Consider the following 27,904-nt stretch of genomic DNA (forward strand, 5'->3'; position numbering starts at 1 on the left):
AATACAATGGCAAGGCCCAAAAAGCTATTATCACTGTGGCAGGCCTAGCTGGGCTACATAGAAAATCAGAGTGCAGTTTTTTTTAGGAACTCATAGAGCACATGGCTACCCAACAAGGGCATCCCAGAGCTATCGTAACAGAACAACACCAACAGGCCATAAAAAAAGCTATGTCTTAAGATGCTTACAAAAGATCTCTTCTGGAGGATTAAGATGAAGGGGAAGAGTGTTCCATAGTTTAGGAGCGAAATATCTAAAAGAAGACACTCCCTGTCTATAAATGTGGGCCAGTCTGAGGAACTACTTTATAAGTGTAGCGTACAGGAGGGGCGGGGTCTGGCCATGGAAAGGATGGGCGCTCGTTGAAGAGGCTCTGCGCACTGGAGGAAGAAGAAGGGCCAGTGGCAGAGCTAGGGTAGTGGAGAGAGTGATGTAACTCCCTCCCGCTGCATCCCTCCCACTGCGTCTGGATACCCACACCCAGGGGGAGCGGAGCTGTGCAGGGCTGGTGGACGAGGAGTCAGCAGCACCAGAGAGCATCCCTCAGGGGCTGGTGAAGCCTCAGGTATGATTTCTGTGGACCTTAGGCAGCTTGCGACATATGGAGAGTCGAGCGGCTGTACTTGACGACTTACAGGCTAGAGATATCGAGCACACTGGTAGACACTCAGGCCACGACAGCACACAGCTACCCTTCTCGTGGATGCCTATTGTGACACCATGGCCCCCGCCTCTCCCACCGCTCCATAAGCCACTTTCCTGGTACCTTAGTCTTGATGTTTTATATGTTTACTGCTGGGACTCAATGTCCAGTGCCACATATCCCACCTGAACCGCCCTTAGCTGGTGGGGTGTGCGCCCCCCAAATATGGGGGCTCCTTTGACTTATCTAGGTGGCCCAGTATCGCACGTTTGCTGTCTGACCCCCCTACCACAAACCCATCTTCCTCAGGTCCCATGCAAGGAAAGAGCAGCAGGTCGTTTCAGCGTCCAGGGGTTTGGGGGCTTTCCTGCACCCCAGAGAACCAAGGATGCACTATATAGCTGATGTTCCTCCAGCAGCTGTAATGAATGCCATTCTCTTGGGGTCTGTGGCACTATGTATTGTACTTGTGATTTGTTTCATTAAAAGAAATTGCAAAACAAAAATAAGTGTAGCATACAGATTCAAATTTGATATGCTTCTCAATTGTGAGCCAGTGAAGATCTCTGGTCTGTGAAGAGACCTGAACCCATTTAGGAAGCTACCCAGGAGGTGAGCATCAGCATTCTGAAAATGTAGAAGTCTTTTCAAAGATTTTTTAGTGACTCAGAGGTAAAGGATATTGCCATACTCCATATTAGAAATAATACATGCTTCAATAATACTCCTTTAGGTAGAAATGGGGAGAGACCAAAGACTCTTTCTCAGACATCTGAAAAGCCACAACAGAGGGCCACTATCTTGTAATATGATCATCATACACAAGCTTTCTGTCCAACCAGATTCCTAGATTTTCACATCCTGGTTGGGCACTGGGACAGGCCCTAGTAGCTCCGGCCACCACTGAGTTTGATAGATTAGGTTGATGTCCTACTAATAGTACCTTTGTTTTCTGCCATTACATTTTTTTTTTTTTAGTCGTCATTCACTGTGATGCAAGAGCTGAACAAGACCTAAGTTGCAAGAAAGGCTTGTCTGAGCCTAGTGAGAAGAAGATGATAGATAATCTGTGAGTCATTAGAATATGAGAATATCAAATGCTTCAACAATGTTCACTAGCCAGACATAGACATTAAAACGTGTGGGGCTCAAACCGAAGCCTTGAGGGAAGCCAAACTCTATGGGCCACTTCAGAGAAACAAACGGTTTAGACCATACCTGGAATGAGAGCATGTCCTCAAGAGAGGTGAGCCATTGAAGGGATTTGACATGAATCCTGGATTCCTTCAATGGCCTAAACAGGACAGCATGGGATTAGGTGTCAAAGGTAGCATTCAAATCCAAAAGGACAAATGATGTCATCCCTCCCCTGTCCAGGATTAGTTTAAGATCTCTTGTGACCCCAAGGACCACAGACCCAGTGAAATCACAGAGGTGGAAACGTAATTGGGAGGGAGGAGGACAATACAAAATTCAAGGTAATCTGACAATTGCCAGTTAATATGTTTTACCAGAATTAAAGTCTGCAGTGGCAGGAGAGAGCTAGGATAAAATTATCTAGTTTTGTCATATCCAGATTAGAGTTTTTAAGCAGGGATACAACAATTACATGTTTTTATGTCATGAGGCATGATGGCTGAGGGGACCGATAGATTCAGACCCTCAATAAAAGCAGGAAATAATGCAAAACTTTACTTTTTGAGTATGCCAGGAGATGTAGGGGCCTAATGGTGACGCACATCTTACTGAGCTAAAGAACGTTTCAAAGTTGGACACTTAAAAAAGCAGAATCTCACGAAACAAAGACACCTTGACAGAACTCTTGACTGTGGTTACCTCAACAGAGAAGCCTCCATGAAAGAAGCATAGATATCCACTACTTTCTTTAAAAAAGTCTGACAGCTCATTGCATCTTGCTTCAGAGACAAGTGGACCTAATATGAGTGGTCAAAAAGGAAACTAACAACTGTACAAACGTCTCTGGAAGAATTCTGAGAACCTTTGTTTGTCTCTGCATATAAATCAGAATGCGCTTTCCCAATAGCCCTGTGATAATCTTTGATAGTGGCTTTGTATGTGGTCTTGGCATCAGGGTCATAGCAATTGTGTCAGGCTAGGTCAAGGACTTTACACTTGTTTATTTGAGCTAGCAACTGGTGGTTAAACCAAGGCCCTAAAAAAATGGTCTTTATAATTGAACATTAAGGGCATTAAGATGAGTCTATCCATGGCATATATTATCCACATAGAGATCTTCCTGTCCAAATCCTGATGAGAGAAACTGGATCATATTAGAAAAGTCAGTTGAGTTAAGTTTCGAGCAGTGCCTAAAGATGGTAGCAGGGGCCCCCAATGAAGGGGCAGACTGAATGAACTGGATAGCTGCAAGGATGTCATAATGATCCATCCAAACCAAAGGTAGAGTGAAGTCTATCTTAAGTGCAGCTTAATTAGAGAAAACTGGATCTAGCGTGTGGACAGCTGTATGCATATGAGTGTACAAAACTTGAATGAGATGAAGAGCCACTAAATCTTTAATCAGATTATGAGCTAAAGTACAGTTGTGGTCCTCTGAGTGGAGGTTCAAATGATCTAGAAAATTTAAGTTTGCAAATTTGAGTACGGTTTTCATTTTAAGAAGTAGATCAGTTTATTCATCCACAATAAAATTCAAAAATATCGAAATTGTGTTTGTCTAGAGAGTGAAAATGTAAACAAAAAAATGGAAATTAACTTGTAGGCCAAGATGCAGATCAGCTGCTGGGATTATTGGAAGAGTCAGCCAGTGTAAACTTACATTAACTACTTATACTGGAAGAGTCCAAAACAAGAGCCTTGGCCCCTGGTCTCGTTCTGGCACTGACCGAAGCAGACAGGCTTGCCTTTGGCATGTCTTCAGTGTGCCAGTGCAGCATCCATGCATTAGGCCTGTTTATATAGGGACTGTGATTTAGTGACATTGCCTGTTGATACTAATATTGCCAACTCGGAGAGGAATAACTAGAAAAGTACAAACTGAAGAAATAAGTGAGAGACATTTTTAATAGTCATTACAAATCAAATTAAAGGGTAAAGTAGAATTGTTAATGAATACTATGAAAAAGTATCTTTTAGAAATGTCCCTTTACCTCCCTGAGTTTTCAGAACGATAATTAGCATTATCCTCTGCCAACCCCTGGCCTGTGTGTAGACTTGAGAGAGGTGTTAATGAGTAGAAATTCCTCCTAGGAGCTAGACAAATGGTTGGTCTGAATGGGCAAGAATTACTCCTCTGAGATCTGCAGAATCTTCAGGGCGGGTACTATGGACCTCCTGTTCACCCCACAAAGTGCCAACCCATGCTTAACAGGCTTGTTTGAGCCACATATAACACTTTAGTGCACTTGAAGGGAATGAAATTGGATACCAGGACAATTCTTCAATTTCCCTTCTTTGAGTGCTTTAGGGCCCTTCCTTTGTCTTATCAGACTTCTGTCTCCTAGAACCTGCTTAAAAATGGATTTTATTGTTAGATGTGGAAAGGCACTAGTGATTACTGAAGGAAGACTACAATAGACACCCACAACCTTCACACCCCATGTTTAGTATTGCTGAAGACGTTACATCTTGAATATCCCCTGATGCATGGCATTTGGGCTGTTTGTAGTAAGGCACAAAGGAACAAATGACAAAGTGGATATGTTTTCTCCTAGGAACTTTAACCCCATTGGTTATGGTGTACCCCAGAGTCTTCCCTACCAGCTGCCACGCATAAATGTAAACCAAGGGACCCCAGAAGACCACATTCTGGATCTGTGGAAGAACTGAAGAGGTTTGGACATTGTTTCTGTTACCTAAGAGGAGACCAAATAGAAAGAACCTTCCCTCTCTTGTACCTGGGACTCCAAAGTGGACTCCAAGGGAGAGTTGGTTGACATCCTTGGTGGCTCCAGGGACACAAAAAAACCCACAAGGCCTTCTTAGTAAAGTGTCCAGCTGACCAATGGCAACTGGACTTGAGGTAGACTTTGCAGATGGCCTCTGCCTGATATCTCAAAGTGCTACCCTCTGAAGTCCCAGGGGCCTTTGAAAAGCTTTCCTTTGCTTTTTGGGCACCAGCAAAAAACTTTGAAAACATTGACAAGCATTTGCTCCATTGTGGTCAGCCTCTATTCATGCCTAGGTCTGGTCTACCACTTACATATCCTCTCATTGAACTTTTTTGCAATATTCCTACTTACAACTTTAAACATTCATATCTCATACCTTGTTGGATTTTATTTATTTTTGGTGTTAGTGTGTTTATTAAAGAATACTCCCTTTCTCTATTATTATTTTAGATTGTTTTGCCTTTGTGTTCTGCCTTTATTACTGTTCTCATGCTGCTTAAATAATGTACACATTGCACTAGGCTAAGTCTGTTTGCTCTTTTCCATAGCTACCAGGGAGCTGAGCTCAGGTTAATTTAGTGACTTTGACGGTTCATCCAAACAAGAGTTGTGATTATTCCTTGAGGTGGGCAATCGCCCCAAAAATAGTTAACAAATTTCTTACACAGAGGGACGTCCAACCTCTGCTAAAGAAATCATCAGTTGATCCTCTTAAACTGGTCAATTAGAGAACCACTTCTCTACTCCCATACCCAGTCAATGTTTTCAAAAAACATAAAATATACAACTGACAAGGTAACTGGAAGCAAATCACCTGTTAGATCCATCTCAGTCAGGTTTCACAGAGGCCCACATCACTGAGACAGTGCTATTGGCAGCGAACAATGACAATTGGTGCATTTTGGGTGCCTTGAGCCTACTTTATCTCTCTGCAGCATTCATCACTGATTGGCATACCATTCTTCTTAAATATGTGCACAATATGGGCATATGTACATTTGCTTTGAAGTGGCTGAGTCATTTCACTTCAGCAGAACTCAAAAGGATCCAAGTACCATCAACTATAACATAACAATTAGACTCCCCCAGGGCTCCTACGTGAGCATACCTTGTTTTAATATTTACATAACCCCCAACATATATAACCAGATCTTTCAGTTTCAACATAGTATCATTTGCTGATGGCATGGAGCTTTTCATTCCCATAATTGAAATGGAAAGATATATATGTTAATTTTAATTGTATTTACATAGTGCTTACTACCCCATACGAGGTGTGCAAGTGCTTTTCAGTGAGTGATATTGAACTCCGGAACCCAAAAGGATTAGTGGTGGATGGATATAGAGAAATATGAGTATAGCATTAGTATTCATATAGTGAGGTATGAGTTAATTTGAGTGGGGGCATGTGAGCCTGAACCTGATAGTTAGGTTGAATAGAATAATGGAGAGAGAGAAGAACATAGAGGTGGTACTTGCGAGATCATAGTAGTAAGATGAGGATTAGGATGAGTAAAGGAAAGATGGAAGAGTTAAGAGTCAGTAGAAAGGAAATAGGGAGCTCATAGTAGTAAAATGAGATTTGGGATGAGCCAAATGAGAGATACATGAGGGAGAATTTTGTAGGGTTGTTTGAGAGATCATGGTAGTAAACTGAGGTTTGGGGTAAGCCAGGAAGGAGTAGAGGAGGGAACATTTTACAAAGGGTTATTTTGGAGATCATAGCAGTAGAATGGGCTTGGGATGAGTAAAAAAAAATAGAGATAAAAGATAGATTGATAGAGCTGTAGGGTGATTGTGAGACAGAGTAAAGCATCCGAGAGAGTATTTTTTTCTCTTGTACAATAGGACTAAAGTAATATATATATATATATATATATATATATATATATATATATACATAATTGCATAATAAGGGAATATATGTTTAAGTTGTGTCTTAAAAACACAGACTTTCAAGTGTTGCAGTATCTGAAGTTAATTTAACTGTGTACGTTTATAACATTATTTTAGCTTTCCTCAATATTTCAATAGTGAAAAACTTGTATGTAAATAGTTAAAATAATATTTCCCTATTGTGATAGATAAAATAAAAACAGAGACTCATAAACATCTAATAAAACAACTTATATAGAAACTATGCAATGATCTATGGACATGTTAAGCATAGATTTATATATATATATATATACATATATATATATATATATATATATATATATATATATATATATATATGTATATATATATATATGTATTCATATGCAGATACATACATGTATACATTTAACTGTAATAGTTACATTTGTTAAAGAGGCCTAAAGAAAATGTATATATATTTCAAGATAAAATAGTTATTATACATATTTGTACAAAGAAATACACATATCTATATATATTCATATAATCAAAATATAAATGTTTATATACACAGGGATATGCAGTACAGTGCTGTTTGAGTATGATGGTTATGTAGGAAAGTGTGGTAGCCCTCACAAAGGGAAGATACCTCTACCAGGCCAACCTACAGTGTCAGGAATTGGATCTGTCTTGGAACTTCTATTTAAATTTTGCGATCACTTTCTGCAACCAATTGAACAACACACTCTAACCTTCTTGAAAGATACCACAGATGTGTTGATCCTTTTGGACCAGATTGATTCCCAGGGATTAATGGATGCATTGATTTGTCTAGATGTTGAAGCTCTATACACCAGTATACCCCAGGATGCTTTGCTGTCTGAGATAAAAGATATGCTTCTCCTAGACACATGGAATTATAATATCCCCACACGTTTTGTGGTCGACTGTGTGACTCTAGCCCCTAAGGAGATTTTTTTTAATTTGAGAACCAATTATAACACCAAATACGAGAGACATCGATGGGCAGTACTTTTGCCCCAAGTTTGGCCTGTATGTACAAGTACGCCTTTTAGAACCACCACATTCTAGACCATTGCAGTCCACTCGCCACTAACATCAAGTTGTGGCGTAGGTATATTGACAATATTATTGATAATCTGGAGAGGCAATGAAGAGAAAGTACCTGATTTCATTGCTTGGATTAATGGTCTAGATCAACATCTTCACTTTACTGCCACAGTGTCCAACAGAGAGGTCTCTTTTTGGACCTTGGATCACATTAAGAGAAGGAACTCTCCATTCATCTGCCTTTTAGAAGACTATGGAGAGGAATAGTTTACTCCTGTTTGATAGTCACCATCCTCGTGCCCTCCGGATGAATCTACCTTATGGGTAGCTCTTGAGGCTAAAACACAATTGCAGTGAGACCCCTGATTTTGACTCCCATGCAGACAACTTGAGTCTGAAACTGCGGAATGACGTTATCCACCACATGTGATCAATTGAGCCGGAGAAAGAGCAAGGAATACCCAGAGAGAATCATTACTGATTACCTTCCCTAAACCTGAAAAAAACAGATTAACATGTGTTACTACTAAACACCCCTCTCGAACCAAGTAAAGAAGAACATAAACAAGAGGTGGCAAGACCCTAGACCGGCCTTTATTTCCTTTCAAAACAACCAAGAACATTAAAGACTTATTGGTCCACACACATCCAAGGTTTACAACATCCAACAATAAACCTACGAAGGTAGCTAACGGGAATGTACCTCAGGTGTGAGGCCATCATCCTTGTGGGTATTATACAATATATGATCCTAATCCTTGAACACAACATCAGTGGAATTAGAAGAAACAGGGACCTGGCATCTCTATAAACACCCAAACTGCTGCACACAAAATTGTGTATATTTGATAAAGTGTCCGTGTAATCTCCTTATGTAGGAATGACCACAAGAATGATTAAAACACGCATCAGTGAGTAATGCAGCACACTCAGATGTTTCCGCACTACCCCCAAACTCTGTGCCCACTTTGTAGAACAGTAGCACTTTCCTAATGATCTCAGATGGGTGATCCTAGAGATGGTGAAGGATTTTCATATGGTATTAAAAAACAGTTTGCGAAAGAACAGATGTAGGTCTTTAGGTTACTGACCTATATCTATGGGTTAAATTATGAGATACCGTGGTCAGAATTATAGAACACGGAGTAGGAATGATTACCTCCTTCCCTGAAGTTTAGCACAGTATAGAGGACAAACTGAATTACCTTAACTAGATACTATGATCATAATTTCATCCTACGAACTGATTAGGAAGCATGCGATTGAGTTCACAGCACCCCAGTTATTATTATTTATATTTTTTGTTTCATTTTCCTTGTGTGTGTTAAGGCACGATTTCCAACAATTATATCACAAGATTTGTGGATGCATTCCCTTATCATAGATACAGATTCTACCATACCAATAGGCAGAGGGAAGAGATATTCTAAGACGGCTGCCACTTTCATCTTGAAAATCTACCTACTCCGAGCCCTTTTTCAGTTTCCTTCCCTGATGGGAACACAATCTAAGATGGCTGCCACCTTTTAGTTCACCTTTCTTTTCGGTCCTTTTTTGTGTCCATTGATTTCTTAGTCCCTGCCTATATGGGGGATAAATGCCAGCACTTCCCAGCTCTGGATCACTGCAGGGAGCTTGGACAACAGGGTATGTCAGACTGACCCTGGCGCTCTTCATTTAAGTGAGTACTATATTTATATTTTTTTGCATAAGGTCAATTTCTGGATGATGGAAGTATAGACCAACCAATATGATTTACACTTAGGTACTCTGTTATGAAGTTACACTTTAGGATTTCATGTAATGTATACATTTTTAGATGTTATAAATTCAGTACAAGTTAGGCATTCCTATGAGAGGAAAACTAAATAATTATTTCTCATGTATTTCACAACCAAGGTTATTAGATTGCCTTGATAGAAGAGTAGCTAGCATCCATGTGATGCCCAAGGTGATGCCCAAGGGCCCCATGTACCTGACCTAGGAGGGTAAGACTAATTTGTGGGGGGGATGCTCCTCCTTTGCTTCAGTATAAGCACATGGTTATTTTACCCCATGTCATGCATGAGTGTGGCTAGTCATTTTCACATACACCTGAAACACATATTTTTTGAGGGTGGAAAACGTGGTTGATTAGGTCTACACATTCAGAAGTTTATGATTCCAACTTAAGATTTCAGTTATTTCTTACATAGGAAATAGGAGTAGAATTTTTTTTTACTGTCTTAGTGAGGGTTAGGCACAACAAACAGATCCTGAAGAATAGCCACCTGATCCGTGTGACTGTATTAGGCGAGAAACATGTTGACCATGAATAGCAGTTCTGTAGTGTAGGGAATACCCACACACAGTTCATAATATCTAAATCTCTTGTTAGAGTGGTAGACATACATTTAGTTGTTGGTAGGGAACCAGATCATTGTTTACTTTACTTTCCCCTTTTTTGTTTTTAACCTTGGCAGGGGTACCAGATTGTATTAAAAATAGTTTTGTTGTGCACCTTTAACCAATTTTAACAGTTTTCCCAGCCCCTCTCACATCCACTCACTACCGGCATTCTTTCTTAATTTAAAAAGATTTCTGATAAAGAACCCTCTAGTAGGGCCCATCAGGCCATGCAGTGTCAGCCTGATGAGGAGAATGTCAGCCAATGGTGAGTGAGGGCTGCTTTTCCTGCAAAACTAATGCATGTGGGGACTAAAAAGACACCCTACCCTAATTCGTGAAAAGACACCCTACATGAATTGGAGGAATTGAGTCCTTTTTTTTGGAACAGTTCATTTTGATTGAGTTATAGGTTCATGTAGGGAGATTGATGCACTGGACCACATAATTCTCCCAAGTAGTTTTGTATCCCTACACTTTTTTTGGTATACGTAGGAAAGAACCAACGCTTGAGTAGTCTTCTGAAGATAAGATTGCTATCCATGGATGTTATATTTGGGGGTAATGCATTTCACAGTTTGGCCGCTTGAACAGAGAAAGATGTACCACCTAATGTCTTTTTATTTTGTGGTGGGATCCTGAGGTGGGGTGCCAATCTTGATTGGAGGTTTCTTTGTTGAATGTATTTGGTGATTTTATTCCTGATGAAATATGGTCCTGTTCCATGTATTGCTTTGTGGGTGCTACAAAACATCTTGAAGGTGGACCTTCTTGCAACAGTTAACCAATGTAGGGCCCTTAAGAGAAACGAGATGTTGGCTTGGGATTTTACATTTAGGAATAGTCTGGAAGGCAAGTTCTTAATGTGTTGTAGTTTTTTCATAGTAGATAGAGATGATCCAGGGTAGAGGCCATTGACATAACCCAGTTTAAACAGACCAAGAGAGATAGTAGCCTGGACCTCGTGTGGAAATGCGAGGTGGGAGAAGATGCATTGCAGAGTTTTCATGGTGATGAACCTTGATCTTGCTAATTTGTCCACTTGGGCAATCATTGTTAACTTGAAGTCCATGTAATTCTAAGGCTTATAACTTCCTTAGGTACTTTACGAAGTGGTCCCAGATTGTCAGGCCAGGCGCAGGGTGGGTCATCATTTTTCCAATCACCACATGCAAGTATTTCTGTTTTTGGAAGAATCCAGTTCGAGATTGCTCAATGTCATCAATGGCTCAGAGGCAACTGAAGATTTGTGAGTTTCCAATGTCTTTGGGGCATCCTAGTTTAAGGAGTATTTGAGTGTCATCTGCACAGTTGTAGCATGTGAGTTGAAATTCATTAATCATTGTCTGTAATGACTTCATACAGATGTTGAAAAGCATGGGTGAGATGACTGAGCATTGAGTGACCCCTGTTTTTGTGAAGTGGAGTTTGGATGAGAAAGGGGGACTATTGATGGCATTTGTTCTGTTTTGTAGGTAGAATGTGATCCAATCGAGGGTAGTCCCCTCTCTGCTGGCTTCGTAGAATCTTTGTATTAGGGTGTCATGGCTGGTGGGGAAGAATCAAAGGAGGTGGCTTGTAAAGACGTTGGGTGGGGAATCTAGAGATGCCCCCCCCTTGTCTTTTGGCAATGTGTGCAAACATGAACATGTCACAAAATGCTTTTCTTGTAGTAACAACTTCCAGACTGTGCATATACATAGGAGTCACATGTGTGAGCATTTAAGTATTTTAATAACCACTGGATGGGCCCTACTAAGCATCTAACTTGAAACTCACCAGTTACTCAGCACTAAACAATGAAATAAGTAACTCATTTATTACAAACCAATAGGGAACCCATAATAAATTTACTGATGCAAGAGTCATCATTGAGACCTGGGAATAAGCTTGAACTCCCATGTGAGGTTTGTGTATTTTACATTATTGCAGCATGTGTGTTTTGTTACACATATTCTGTAAAAGCACTGCTACAGCCGAGGTTAACTTCTACAAATGCATGTTCCATATGGCCTGTGAGATGAAGGAGAAATGCCTGAAGTTGAATGGGGACAGGACCATGGTCACCCTATTCAGGAAACACTTTGGTCTAAAGAATAGTGGCATAAAGAGCTATGATACCCTCCCACAAATTGAGCCAGACACCTTAGAATCATACTGTACCAAAATGTGTTGATGAAAGATCAGGTGACCATAGTTTCTGCATCATGCTGTGGCATCCTTTGGATGCATTGCTAGATTTTTAAATGGCATTGATTATGAACATACACTCCATGTGGTGTTCCCAGAGTATCTTTTAGGAGACTCAAGACTATTCAGAATGCTGCAGCATAGCTAGCTCTCAAATCAATGTCTACACCTGGTCAAAGCTACTTCTGAAAACACTTCACTAGCTCCTAACACATTAATGGGCTCTATTAAAGCTCTTGTGCTGCAACACCACCGCAATGTTTGGCACAGAGCCATCCTATCTAATGATCAGAGTCTCCCTCTGAAAAACAGCATGTGCACTTTGCTTGACATTACTATTTTTCAGTTCCCTTCTTTGCATCTACCATTCCAGAGCTGGTGGCCACTCTTTCTCTTTCCTGGCAGCACATCACTGGAACACCCTACCGCTGCACCTGCAGCTTATAGTGAATATTATTTCCTTTAAAAAACCAGTTGAGAATCTGGCTGTTTTGATCTTTGATTTTCCTGGCCACCTTTTAAAGTGATCACTTTGTTTTCCATTCCAGGCAATGTTTTCTGTCTAATAAGTTGATACTCCATAGCACTAGGATACCCCTTTGGGGGTAATTTGACACTTTACAAATTGAAATAATACTTCACCTGTGTTGCAAAGAAATCTAAGTGAATTGGAGAATAGCAGGTATTCTTTACATAGATACTTCAATAACTTTGTAACAAAACAGAACAACTGGGTAGATAAACACTGGTAACTTGAAATACTGTCTTTTCGCTTTATCAAAGTAATGGGGGGGTGAGCTATTCATCAACCATAAATGATACATGTAGGTAGAAATCATATTTTGTGATTCCCTGAAGGTCTTTGTGAATAGGAAAAGGCTGTCTTGCATTTCTTAACGAGCCGAAATTGTGATTCGGCCCATTAAAAAATGCAAAAGGCCTTTGTGCATCTGGCCCCAAATCAATAAACACTATTCTAATTTGACTTGGCTTGAGATCATAAATGTATCCATTACCATGGAACTGTACCTATCTCATACAAATGTGAACAATATAAAAAGGACATTGCAAAAAGCATCTATCATCGATTACAACTACTTAGAATTTTAAAAGATCTTTCCAACAAAAAATAATTTCAAATCCCCTATATATGGTCTTGCCATCTTTGGTTATGGAAATTTTCCCATTTAAGAGTTGCCTCCTTGCAGCATTGCCCTAATGGAAACTGTACTCCTCTTCGAAGTGAAAGCTATCACAAACACAATGTGATTCAGTAAACTCTCTCACACTCAAAAACACAGAACTTATTATCCATTTAGTCATGATGGATATTCGAAGCATCTTGTAACTGTTATGAATCCCTGATGCTGATAGCCCAAAGCTGCATGTAAAACAAACTCATCGATTCTGTTGAAATGACCGTTGAATACTGGGAAACAACCTGTGAAATTAGAAAACCTCAGTCTCAGAGAAAAGTCAGCTTTAGCAATATCCAATGTTACACATATAATGATAAAACAGTTTGCCTTACTTCCTAGAGCACATATTGCAGGTACAAGCACTGTCATAAATATGACCATGCAGATTTGTGATCCATGACTTGAGGGCAATTGCACTTAGATGCAATACCTTGGTATTGCCCTTAGATGAATACTTTCAGCACTCACTGCAATATCAATAAATATGCTTGTAATAAGGCATAACGATGTCAGCATTCATGTCTTGCCACCCTTTTAATTTTAATTTTATTTTTTTCAGGGTGGTTTCTCTATATGAAAAAAATACAAATAGATAGGCAGAACTATAAAAAAGGATCCCAATCCTGATGAAGGTCTCTGCAAATTCACCACCTTCTTAAAAATGCCACAGCTTGGACTCAGTATGGGATGTAAGTAGTGAATAATTAATCAGACAGTTTTACATCTCTGCCAATCCTGGTGAAGGTCTCTGCAAATTCACTCTCTTACTAAAAAAGTCCCAAAATGAAGCCAGTATATGATGTGAGTAATGGATAAATAATCAGAATGTTAGTGTGAAGATATCTCTTCAAAAAGATTTTTAATTATAGACATTACGCTATTCTCCACTCATCCACAGTCTGGAAAGTAAATATCATTTTACTCAATCTAGATAGACTACATTAGAATTAAAAAGAGCCCTCTGAATCAAATCATCTTATAAATTTGTGATCAATTGTACTCGCTTTCATATTTTTTGTATTTACTTTGAAATGCATCACTTTGATTAGCACCACATTGGTGGTTGTAGGAAGTGAGAATACTGACAGATTGTGAGAGATTAGTTGATAACTTTGAATGTAATTTTGAATAATTTACCGAAAGCAATTAAATAGGTAAATATGTGAGGAGGATTGTGAAGTGTCTTTTAAAAAAGGTAATACTTTGTTTCAATCAAACGTACAGACACAGGAGCAAGGAACAGGTGCCAGCTCATGAAGCACTGGTTGGTGGCTAAGTGGGGGAACATATTTATTGCATGATATACATGGGGATACATGTGTTTATTTGCATGCTCATGTTCTTTTGAAAAACACTGTGTAACAATACAAGACATCTAATGTCAAATGTCAAATCTCTCAAACATCCCATAGGACAAAATTGTATCTAATGCTCAACTCCTTTAATGTTGTGAAGTAAGATTATGCTTGACTAGCTTATCTCCTTCTTCCGTTACTACAAAAAACATTTAAGTGCAAATCTTTGATAGTTTTCTAGTAAGTCACATAATAATAATTGTCCACAATTTATTGTCAGGATGCACAAATGAGCAAATACATATACACCCACAAACAAGCTAATTATGTAAAGGAATGACAGGGTCAAAGACTCGAATATAACTTAGATCAGTGGTTCCGAACATGTGGGCCGGGGACCCCTAGGGGTCCGCGTAGCATCTTCAGGGGGTCCACAACTGCTTCGAAAATTAAATAATATTAACAGGTCAATAAAGTGTATATAAATGAAGTGCCTAAATGTACAACTTACATTTTTAAAACGCACTGTAAATGTCAAGGAATTTGAAATTGGAGGCTAAAAATTAAATTGGTATACTCAGATTGGTTTGTGGGAGCAGTGCAGGTGCATCAAAAAGAATACAGTATGACGAATGTGTAGCTTCAATTTAATTTAGAAAAGCTTCAACATTCCCGTTAAAATTACATTTTGTTTATTTATACTTATTTGAAAATGAAGGAAATTGTATTATCATTTGTGTATGTGTTTGATAAATGCTTGTTTCTATATTGTTTCTATATTGTGTGTATATTGTTTAACGTTTTAAATAATCAACGATGTTAGAGCTGGGTCTAGTTCCAATAATGACTCAGTGGGGGGGGAGGCATATTCCGATAATGATTCCGTGAGGTTCACTGAGTTTGAGTAATGATAAAGTGGGGGTCAGCAGAAGTCAAACGGTTGAGAACCACTGACTTAGATGATCAACAGATTTTCATAGAAGACATACTAATGCTCAAAAAGACCATAGTTCTAAATAAAGATCCATGAAGTTGTTCTTAAGGTATGCTTTCTAAAGTCTTTGATAAGAAAATAATCACTCATGTAATCTCTTAAGTAGACCATTTACCTGAAAATATAAAACTGAATGATACTTGAGAAGCAAGTATAATTAACCTTGTAATCCAAACACTTGAGGAGATTCCAAATATATCACATACACTGCGTTCACAAAACAGTTTTCTAGTTAACAGAACATAACAGCAATTACCTCTATTTTATACAAGTAATAGGATTCCTACATCACTGCCCTCAATAGCGTTGTTAGGTACTCACCTTCTGGATCAAGGAGCTTTGCAATCCCCAAGTATCGCTGGGCAATTGTGAAAGCATGGTCCAATCTTTGTACAGCAGATGGCTGTGAAACCACATCATACCAATCAAAAAGGTCCGGTCTGCAAACAAGACATAGAACTTAATTAGTTATGACTCCAAGTAAAAGTCCATTTTGTTTTTAAGGGCACCACCCTCAGTTAAAATAGAAAGTATCTTGCAAAGCTCCAATGAATAAAACCATGCTCCAACCTAGAGATTACATTGATATCACTCATTTGAAAAGAGATTTGCTGAGAACACTAATGAAAGCATGAAAGTTGGATAATGATTCATTGAGAAATTTAATTTTCAATCTATGAATAGATTTATATGAAAGAGAAATAAATACCTGATAGTTCACAACAAGAGGTCTACTTTATATAGGAAATGCAAGGCATCATGTCTGCGAAGTATTGGAGCAGTGCAACACATTCACAAAATAGGGGGATGGTGAACATGGATTGCATGAATCACATTACTCTCTGGGACTGATTTAGATCTGGACGGACAGGTTACTCTGTCCCAACGGTGACGGTTATCCAGTATTCCAAAATATAAATCCTGTCATATCCTTTGGGAATAATATTTCAACAGATGGGATATCCGTCACCGTTGTAGCAGAGAAACTGTCTGCCGAGATCTAAATCAGGTCCTATGAATATCGCTTCCGGGAGACAACAATATTTGGTGGTTCCTACTTTGGTAATAGGACTGCATGTTTAGGACGGAAGCACTACAAAGTGTGGGGGACTGAGTGCAATCCATACCTTTAGTAGCTGCCGGCCTAATTCCTGGCTAGCTCAGAGTGTCTCACCCAAACCTTTGAACCCATAGGGGAAAGTGGTGATTATGGCAACCTGAACATGACACTCCTAGTTCGCAGGGAAGCTGCGGAAACAGATCATACCCCTTTCTCTCAGTCACTCATGCATACCAAGGCAAGACACAAAGATGTGGGATAAGTTTTTGATACCTTAATTGAAACAACAGCAATCTAGTATAAAAGGTTTGTGCTGCAATAATTAGATAGATTGAACAATGCAAGCTAATCAAAATTATGATCCGGGTAAAGAAGATAAACACCCCCACCAGGATTTATGTGGTTCTAGATGTTACAGAGGTCCTAGAGATTCCTACTTCACCCTATGTCTGAGAGCATAGTGGTTGTAACCGTTTGGATAGAATATCAGGAATTGGCCTGTCATGCAGATAGCAATCCTCTTGATAAGGTGGAAGTTCAGCACCAGCAAAAATGCTTGTCATGACCAAGATCCCCTCTCCCTCCTGGGGTCAGTGTCTAGTTTATATATGTAACCCATGACACTTCAGGACCACAGTTCTGTGTCTTAGGGATAGAAGCTGGCAACATGTCATTAAATTGTGTGCCTCATTTCACAGCCTTGGACAAAGTACTGATTATATGTGTTGCGAAGGCTGATTAAATGAGCAATGTGTTCCTTGCTTTCCTAGAATTAAGCAAGTGATAAAATGTGTCAAAGACATTGCTAAAAAGCAGTCTTGTTAACATGAAGCAAATACGTACAAAAATGTTCACGAAACACAAACCATAAAAATAAGCTAAAACAGGGGTGCCAAACTTGGGTTCTAAAATGGGTCCTCATGATAACAACTACATAACATATTTGGGATAGTGATATACAACATGGGGGCAACCACAACACATGACTCACTGATCATAAACACTGACCTCTTGCCACTTGAACAATTGATCTTTTGCCACTGAGACAACAAAAAGACTCACAAATCAAATGCTTTTACAATAGGACGTACACTGATTATTCGTAATGTTTTTTCACACTTTCCACATACAGAATTGGTAGCAGGGTGAAATATAGGCCCAGTGTTGACCTTACAATGGGAATTTAAACAACATACAAACTGATTAAACACACCTGACTAGTTCAGAAATATTTTAGGAAGCTGTCAAAAGACTAAGGAATGTGAGCCTATGGAGACACCCATCACTCGTAACTCCCAGTGTGCACAGTCAACAGCACCAAGAAGCCATGTGATTGGTGAATGTTTTGCTTTAAAGATATGATTTTACAAAAATATGTTAGAATAGGGATGAAGGGACGATATTGGGGAATGAGGCCTGGTCCCCCTCAGATGGAGGACTTCCAATCCCCGTTAAAGCTTAGGAATATATTTCGGGTATTGGGGGATTTGGAATGTAATGAATGACTTCATGTAGGTCAGGGAAATATTTCGCTGAGGAGGAATATGGTGGAGAGCGCAGAGATAGTTGGAGTATGTTCTAGATTCCATTCTCTGTCATCCTATTGGGTGAGTTTAACATGCATTTGTGCCCCTTAAACTGTTATGACATGAAGAATTCATTAAAGGGGGGACTGGTGAGAGGCTCTCATTTTGTACATTTGAAGGAGGGTGATGTCTGGAGGTATTCTTGGTGGATTTTAATTTGGTTAATACACAAGAGGGTATGGCTGGGCCGGTGGTCCCTACTTTTTAAAGCATGGGGGCAAGTACAGGTATTGATAATATATTTCTCTCAGCACATTGGCACATTTTAGCTACACATTTGAGGTCTGGAATTCGGCTTAAAGAAATCATGACCCGCTGTCTCTTCAGGTGAACTGGTCCATAAAGAGTCAGGAGACTAAGAAGAAGGGTCCAATAAATATAGAGCTTACCTCCCAAGAACAGGGATGAAGATTAAAATGAAACAAGGTTCCCCAGGAGGTTTTTCAGGAAGCCCTGATGACCAGCTTGGCAACAGATTTTGAGACCTGTTTGTAGGACCCCCATATTGAGATAAGGATTAAGAAGACATTTGAAAATATCTGCAAACTGATCAGTAACAATTTTAGGCTTAAATGTAATCTGGGAGAGCCTAGGAGCAAGAGCTGGTTTGGTCCCACTTGCACAAAGTCACTCCATTGTTTAAAGGTTGCACTTAAAGAGGCCCCTAGAAATCTGAATAAAATAACAAGGAGGCAAGATAATGTAAGGTCGCTGTAAAAACACTTAAAAAGGCGGTCTTGGAACAAAATGGGATGATTTAATTAATCCAGGGAATCTAGGAAATAGTGCCAAATTTGGGGAAATCATCAATCTGCCCTGTTTTTCAGGGGTAAATACCAGGCATACTGTCTGTGTCATCTCAGCAAAAAGATGGGTAAGGCATTTTTCTGCCATTTATGAATCCACCGAGGGTAGTGGGAATCTAGTGGAGGTCCCTGAAAGGGTGAAGGAGGTGTATTTCACTGAACAGGAGATAGGAGTAACCATCCTTGTCATGTCCAAGAATAGGGCACCTGGCCCTTAGGGCGTCCCAGCGTATTTGTTTCAATACAACTTTGGGCTTTGGTCTAAAAAATTGGCAGGAGTTTTTAATGCAGCATGGAGATTTGGCACACTTCCCATTTGGAAATGGTCGGTCATTGTCTCGGTATTTAAAGCGGGGGAGAGATCGGAGCCAAGTGGTAAAGGTCAATCTCACCTATTGATTCCACTGTGAAGATTCTGGACAGGGTTATTTTTGTGATTTATATGGATTGGCTGGAAAGTGATAAGGCGGTTTCTACCTTTCAAGTATGGGTTTGGGCAGGGTAGAGGAATGGTGAACCAGTGTCTCAACTTACATTTGATTATAGGTAAATATGCCATGGCTAAATCTGAGCGTACATGTTTAGCCTTTCTGGATTTGTCATCAGCTTTGGATTGTGTCAACAGAGCCAAATTATGGGCGATGTTGATAGAGAGTGGTGGGGATCGCAGCATTGTAAGTTTTTTGCACGTTCTTCATCAGGACCTTAGCGCCACAGTTAGGTATGACTATGAAGGCTTGTTATCATCACCAGTTGGTATCCACAAAGGAGTGAGGCAGGGCTGTATTTTGACCCCCTTCTTGTTTAACCTTTATAATAATCATTTGTGTTCAACACAGTGTTTAACTACTCCTGATACACCCTGGGCAGGGCAGCAGTATATCCCTGCCTTAATATATGCAAATGATACGGTCCTAATAGCTAGAACTACAATAGGGTTGCAAACACTGCTGGATTCTTTTATTTTGTTTATGGCCTCGCTTGACCTTTAGACTAATTATACAAAGCCCCACACTATGGTGCTTGGGAAAGCACATAAACCGCATACGCACACCTTTGGGGATGGTAAGGAGATAACGAGAGTCTCGACCTTCCCCTCATTAAAGATTGCCTTGCCCAGCATAATTGCCTAAGTATCCTCTGGTTACGATATATTAAAGAGTCTTTGGATATGTTTGGTTGCCTACCATTTATTGTTGCCCCAGAGCAAATTAGAAAGTGGGACGGCCCATGGATTAACAAGCAGTTCTTGTTAGAGTAAAGATGAAACGAGAAGGGGAAGAATTGCAAGAACCCATAATTAGATCTCATTGTATCACGAAGACTGGAGAAGGTATGGCCATATCTTCAGGTAGAGACTACTATTCATCATAATTTTTTATTGACCCGTTTTAGTTTAAATCAGCTGCATTGGATCCTTGATCCTGGCTGAATTCGATGGGCAAACAGGGAGGGATGAGCATAAGCCATATTCCTGTGATAATGTTTCTAGCCAGGATGTTTTGCACTCTATTTTTTTCTATGAGGACTATAGCACATTAAGGAAACAGTATATTTGGCCTCTGTTAAAAGGGAAAGGCTTTTTCCAGGTAAAATCGGGCTTGTTGTACTTACAACTACTTCAATGCCCAGTGATCAGTTACGGAGTGGCCCGCTTCTTAGCAGTTGCCTTAAGACTCAGAAGGTTATGCTTAATCGAGGGGGGGAACCCAATGATAGAGTTTTTTTATGGTTGGGCCCACATATCTGAGTGTAGAGTACTTAAAGATTACTATGGATGATTAGGACTTTTTGTAACTGGTGGAGAATTGGACCGTTCGTAAAGTTACTTCTTAACTGTGGATTTCAGTATTTAATATTTTACTGTATTTGTTTTTATAACATGGCGCATTGTATTGTCCTTTATTGATGGACAATATTATTGTATTTATAAATGTGTGTTTTTTATGGATAAAAGCTATACGAAATAAACGTAAACATTAAAAAAAAGAATATATTTTCTAAATGTAATGCATTATAAACTTTTCAGAACTGTTGGACCTGGCTTTTTGACAGGATCATCCCCAAACTTTTTGCCTCCTTCCTCCTATTTCTTCTGACCTGTTGTTGTTGGCTTTTGAACTCTGAGCACTTTACCACTGCTAACCAGTGCTAAAGTGCATATGCTCTCTGTATAAATTGTACTGTTGATTGGTTTATCCATGATTGGCTATTTGATTTACTTGTAAGACCCTAGTAGAGTGCACTATGTGTGCCTAGGGCCTGTAGATTAAATGCTACTAGTGGGCCTGCAGCACTAGTTGTGCCACCCACTTAAGTAGCCCCTTCACCTTGTCTCAGGCCTGCCATTGCAAGGCCTGTGTGTGCAGCTTCACTGCCACTTCGAGTTGGCATTTAAAAGTACTTGCCAAGCCTAAAACTCCCCTTTTTCCACATATAAGTCACCCCTAATGTGTGCCCTAGGTAACCCCTAGAGCAGGGTGCTGTGTGGGTAAAAGGCAGGACATGTACCTGTGTAGTTTATATGTCCTGGTAGTGTAAAACTCCTAAATTCGTTTTCACACTACTGTGAGGCCTGCTCCCTTCATAGGCTAATGTTGGGGGTGCCCTCATACATTGTTGAAGTGGCAGCTGCTGATCTGAAAGGAACAGGAAGGTCATATTTAGTATGGCCAGAATGGATATACAAAATCCTGCTGACTGATGAAGTCGGATATAATATTACTATTCTAGAAATGCCACTTTTAGAAAGTGAGCATTTCTTTGCACTTAAATCTTTCTGTGCCTTACAATCCACGTCTGGCAAGGTTTAGTTGACAGCTCCTTGTGCATTCACTCAGACACACCCCAAACACAGGGTATTCAGCCTCACTTGCATACATCTGCATTTTGAATGGGTCTTCCTGGGCTAGGAGGGTGGAGGGCCTGCCCTCACACAAAGGACTGCCACACACCCTACTGGGTCCCTGGCAGACAGGACTGAACTGAAAGGGGACCTGGTGCACTTCTTAGCCACTCTTTGAAGTCACCCCCACTTCAAAGGCACAATTTAGTATAAAACAGGGCCTCTGCCCTACCACCTCAGACACTTGCTGGAGAAGAAACCTGAACCAGAACCTGCATCCTGCCAAGAAGAACTGCCTGGGTGCTCAAAGGACTCACCTGTTGCTTTCTACAAAGGACTACTGCCTTGCTGTTGGCCTGCTGCCTTGCTGAACTCTTGTCTGGCTGCAAAAGTGCTCTCCAAGGGCTTGGATAGTGCTTGCCTTCTGTTCCCTGAAGTCTCTAGACCAAAAAGACTTATCTTTTTCATTTGGACTCATCGTGCTGTGAAAAATTAGACGCGCAGCTTGCTCCGCGGTGAGAAAATCGCTGCACGCCAATCCAGAAAGATGCCGCTCAACGCGACGCCTGCGGTGCGACCGGAACTTCGATGCACTTCCTCACATGGACAATGCCGCCCACCTTCCAGAGAGGAAATCGACGCGACGCCTGCCGTGAGGAAGAAAATTCCACGCACAGCCCCCCGGAACGACGTGCAGCCGGATAACAAGCCGAGGAATCCACGCACAGACCCTTGGACATCTGGTAATCCCGCGATCCACAGAAGGAGACGGTCCGCGTGCCGGAAAACGACGCAGGTCTTCCCCGAGTGAAAACTAACGACGCAAGTCCGTGTGTGAAGGGGCGTAACCGACACACACACCATTTTTCCACGCATCTCCTCTTCTGCGGCCCTCTGCGGAGTTTTTCCACTCCAGAATAGGTACTTTGTGCTTGAAAGAGACTTTATTTACTTTTTAAAGACTCAAGACACTTCACATCACTTTTCAGTGATATCTTTACAAATTCATGTTGCATCTTTGATCGTTTTGACCTGCAAATACCCAGATAAATATTATATATTTTTCTAAACACTGTGTGGTGTATTTTTGTGGTGCTATTATGTTATTGTATGATTTATTGCACAAATGCTTTACACATTGCCTTCTAAGTTAAGCCTGACTGCTCGTGACAAGCTACCAGAGGGTGGGCACAGGATCATTTGGATTGTGTGTGATTTACCCTGACTCGAGTGAGGGTTCTTGCTTGGACAGAGGGTGACCTGACTGCGAACCAAACAAAAACATTTCTAACAAGAACGAAATTCAAATACCAACGTTGCTCAGCTGAATCCCAAAGTAATACACTACACACTTCTGTGTGATTCGATTAAGGTATTAAGTATATTGAAACATATAGGAAGCATGCATCTTGTCCTTGAGCAATGATACAACACAAATGTTAAGATTCCATAACACGTGCCTATTGAAGTGGTACGTACCATGGATATGGATTGCCTAACACATTACAGAAAATTTACACTGCCCAGTGTGACTGGGTATTATGTGTCTCTGCAAAGCAATTAGCATCAACGTAATTTACCCAGACAGGACAGTTGTCAGCATGTCACTAAGGGACATGATAATGGGTCAATTACAAACCACTCACTAATGTGTTATTCACTGTTGTTACCAGTCAGGGAATTGATTGGTATTTGATGCTGCTGCCATATATAGTTAGGTTTCTACTCATTGTGTTCTCTGTTAATTATTAATTCAGGGAAGGGATGCACATTAAAATAGCAAAGTTTATCGCGTGTCTTTAGAGGAGAGGCTTAAATCAATGGGTAGTGAGAGCACAGTGTGCCTCTTGCAGTTGATAAGAAGAACTGGGTTATGGCATTACTTGACGAGCTAGCTAAATACGGATGTAAAAGGAACAATCGAAAGTGCAATATGCTGGAAAAATACCATTTCACTTAATGTTCAGATCACTTCTTAATGTATACCTCTATAGACATGAACATATTTTATAAAGCCTTGAGTCCCGCTTTAAGTAAAAGGTATGAGTCTCATGTATGCCATATAAAATAAACATAAGTGACACATTCTGCAGTCATTGCAACAAAAACGTCAAACTTCTGTGACAGACTGTGAAGTGCATTAGTGGATCTGAAGCAATTTATGCAATATATTTTGTTCCACCTGTGCAAAAATTCATGTGCGCTGAGACATATGTAAGTTTGTTTTAGAATAAGGAATTAAAATGCCAGCTGTAACGTGTAAACTCGTAGTTATCTGTATTCAGTTGTAAAATACACGTGCTGAATAGTTTGTAAACAACTTATATTTTATAAATGTCTTAATTTAAAGGGAGGTCATCCAAGTATATCTGAACTACCCATAATGATAGGCCTTAAAGTGTAATCAAATGTTAGGATCTTGTTTTTTTCATAAGCTATAGGGTATTATTTAAAAGGCATTTTGGAGCACCTAAAATAAAACTCTGCAGTACTCTTTTAAAAGTGTTTGTGGGACAAAAGACAAAGGAAACGGAGTTGTATGGAATAGTCCATGATGCTTCTTGATTAAGTATGCTTGTACTGTATCATAAAATGTCAATAAAAAGAAGATTACAAAAAGTGTTTGTGAACTGGGCCATTGGAATGCAGGGAATATTCGTGTACATTATTGTACTCTTTTATGTACTTTTACAGGCAGTTGTGAATTTGTTCAAAACATATCAAATATAAATACAATTGGAATATCCAGGGAATATTCATGTACAGTCATACGTACTCTTGGATGCAATCTTCAATGTCTCTGTGAATTGCAAAAATAACATCTAAATGGGAATAGTCTATGTAATGTTTGTTACCAGTAAGCACAAGAGAAAGGACTGTGCCCACTTAATACTTTTTTGAATGAGGAGTTTGATGTTTTTTGTTCTAGAGGTATTTAAGAGCAACCAAGTCAAGCAGTAATTGGATTTTTCATAGAATTATACATACAATGGATACAAAGTTGAAAGACAAAAAGCATGCAAAACAAAATATTTTCAAAATGTAAATCATCATTTGATCTGTCAAGGCATACTAATCAGACAATGTAGCATACTGAGGTGGCTAGAAAAGTGAGGGTAGGCATGCATATCAGCTACTGAGAGCTGGTGCAGCATATGACCAGACTATTTTAATCCACAATGCCATCAATAGGCAAAAGGTACTTGCTCATGATGCTCATTTAGACAATAGGGCATTTTTGTTATTGTGCAAAGTGCCTCTTTTTCCAATCAAATGTCAGTTTACAGAAACAATTTGGGTTGTCAAACAATCCACAACGTGAGAATGAATAGCCAGAACTGAAATAATCAACAGTCAAATGTCATTGAAGAGACATAGAACAGCCCACACTTATGCACACAAGCAATACCCACAACCATGTTGTCAATGAACCGGTTGTGGGGTGAATAATGTCTCTGAATCAGGAGGTTAAATAACGAATGTTTAATCAGGGCGCTGGGCACAATGGCTCCATCATTGTTTACGTTTCTTAATTAGGTGTTGTAAGAAACACGAACGGTGGTGAAGCAAAACAAACACTGTCCTCCATTGCCCAGGAATCAGACTCATACTCTGCAGACCACAAAAGATTTCAGAAGACAGTTTAATGCAATGAGCCATTGTGCTGTCCATAATGGTGCTGATATGTATAGCAATCACTAAACATCAACAGAATGCGAATGCAATCTACACATCACAGCACATCAAACAATAAACTTATTTATAAATTGTGTAGTGCCCAAGTCACAACATACCATGTAGGAACACTGGAGTAGGAGGTATGTTATGTGTGTTTGTAAAGCGCACTATCACCTGCAAGGATATCCTGGTGCTGAGCAGGTGTGTGTGCCTAGCTTTTCCTATGGCAGGTTTGTTACTTGAAGAGCCATATCTTCAGCTTCTTGCGGAATTCAATAAGAGAGAAGGAGGTTCTGATGTGGAAAGAAAGGTTGTTCCACACTGTAGGAGTGATGTAAGAGAACACTTGTCCTCCCTTTCCGGTTCTGCGTGGAATGTTAGTGAGTAGGAGTCCTGTGGAGCAGAGGTGTCTGCATGGTTGGTGTAGGAGATGAGACTGTTTAGGTAGGTGGGGCCTGAGTTGTGGAGTGCCTTGAATGTGTGTGTAAGGAGTTTGAATTTGTGCATTGGAAGCAGGCCAGTGTAGTTCCGTGAGTTGTGGTGTAATATGAGTTCTTTGTGGGGAGGATGAGTCTGGCTGCTAAATTCTGTATGGTCTGTAGTATTTTAGTGGATTGCTTGGCTATCCTGGCATGGAGTTTGTTCCCACTGTACAACATGCTGATGACTAGGACATGAGTGATAGCTTTTCTTGTGTTGCCTGGGAACCATTTGAAGAACTTTACCAGCATCTTCAGGGTATGGTAGCAGGATGCTGTGACATGTTGACATTTGAAGTCATGTCCAGTTTGCTGCTGATGATTATTTCAAAGGTTCTTGGCATGGCTTTTGGGTTTGGCAGTCCCCCAGTGAATTGTCCTTGTCGAAGACTGCTACTTCTGTCTTGTCTGAGTTGAGTTGGCTTTCATCCAAATAGCAACTTGGGCCATACAGACAGTGACCTTGTTTCTTGTGTTGGAGGTCTTGTCCAAGAGGGAGTGAATACATTGTGTGATGTCTGCATAGAAGAGGATGTTGATGCCACAAGCATGGATGGCACTAGCTAAAGGGAATAAGTATGCATTTAAGAGGGTGGAGCTGAGAAATCAACCTTGAGTGTGTCCGCAAATGAGTTTAAGGGCTTCTGAGGAGTAAGAAGCCAGGCTGACAGCTTGTGATCTGTCCGTTAAGAAGGAGCAGATGCAGCGGGGAGTAGGACCCTGGAAGCCAATCTCAGGCAGATACCTGATGGGGGTGGGGTGTGAGAGCATGTCAAATGCTGCAGAGAGGCCCAGGAGAATGAGGGCTGCTGTGTCTGTACTGTCAAGGATCAGGCGGATGTTGTCTTTGACAGCACTGAATGCTGTTTCTCTACTGTGGTTAGGCCTGAGCCCAGACTGCATGGCATTGAGGAGCTGGTGGTTGGTGAGTTGTCAGTTGAACAGTTTCTCTAAGACCTTTGCCGGGTATGGTAGGAGGGAGATGGGTCTGTAGTTGGAAAGCGTGGCTGGGTCACAAGAAAGTTTCTTGAGCAGGAGCATGACAGTGGCATGTTTCTAGGTGTCTGGGAATGTGGCTGACTTAATGGAGGCATTGAGGAACGGTGTTAATATTTCACTGTTAGAAAATTGCTTACTGGTTGACTGGGGTATGAGCACTGGTCAAACAGCACTCACAATCCTAGTCAGGGTAAGGCAACAGAAAACCCCAAATTAACCTGTGCTCACACCCTGGTAGCTGGGAACAGAGCAGTCAGTCTTAACAGTAAAACAGTGAAAACACCACAAAACTGATCCCACGCTAGGTTAGAAATAGAGCTTAACTTTCTAATTAAGACTAAAATTAAAAAAAATCTAATCAATAGAACCGGAGTTATGATTTTTTAGAAAGAATAAATGGCAATATAGCACATAAAAGCATAAAGTGCCAGCCACTGCAATCTGGTTGCGCTTGACTGACTCAAATTCAAAAGTTCAGGCTGACTGCAAAGAAGTGCAGATCAGATGCTGTTCCAGATTAGTCCCACTGAAGATTTACCTTCTCAAGTGGTGTGAAAAGAATCCTGTTCGCATTGGAGAGCTTCATGAGGAGCAAGGAGAGAGTTGCGGGGGTAGTTGGAGTGGTGTGAAGAGCAGGCCCAATGTCATGGATGAATGGGCTGCAGCTTTGCGCTGCCGATCCTCTGTAGGCTGAAAATGCTGCTGTGAGAAGAGTTAAGCTGGGAGCCACTTGTGCTAATTTTCTGTGTGAGTGGAATGGTTCGGGTGCAAGTAGGCCCTTTCGCAATCATGAAGAGCCTAAAAGCTTGATTTCAAGAACTTGAGAGACACACCAAGGGTCCAAAACCTGAGAGGCACCACTTGGGGGTCACTGACTTCCTTAAAATGGTTCCAGGAGCTGTTGGGGAGCCCTTTATGCCCCTGAGGGTCAAATCACGAGGTCAT

General features: G+C 40.4%; 1 protein-coding gene across 4 annotated transcripts in view; it reads right to left on the bottom strand.

The window, feature by feature from the left end:
* DMD (dystrophin) overlaps nucleotides 1-27,904 on the bottom strand; it is a 6,960,831-nt gene that overhangs the window by 5,966,250 nt on the left and 966,677 nt on the right. For all 4 annotated transcript variants that reach the window (XM_069204753.1, XM_069204754.1, XM_069204752.1 and 1 more), the window contains exon 7: nucleotides 15,828-15,946. In XM_069204753.1, coding sequence (XP_069060854.1) covers nucleotides 15,828-15,946 — 119 coding nt within the window. The remainder of the gene's footprint in view (nucleotides 1-15,827; nucleotides 15,947-27,904) is intronic.

Source organism: Pleurodeles waltl, chromosome 8 (genome assembly GCF_031143425.1).
Source record: "Pleurodeles waltl isolate 20211129_DDA chromosome 8, aPleWal1.hap1.20221129, whole genome shotgun sequence".
NCBI classification, from domain to species: Eukaryota; Metazoa; Chordata; class Amphibia; order Caudata; family Salamandridae; genus Pleurodeles; species Pleurodeles waltl.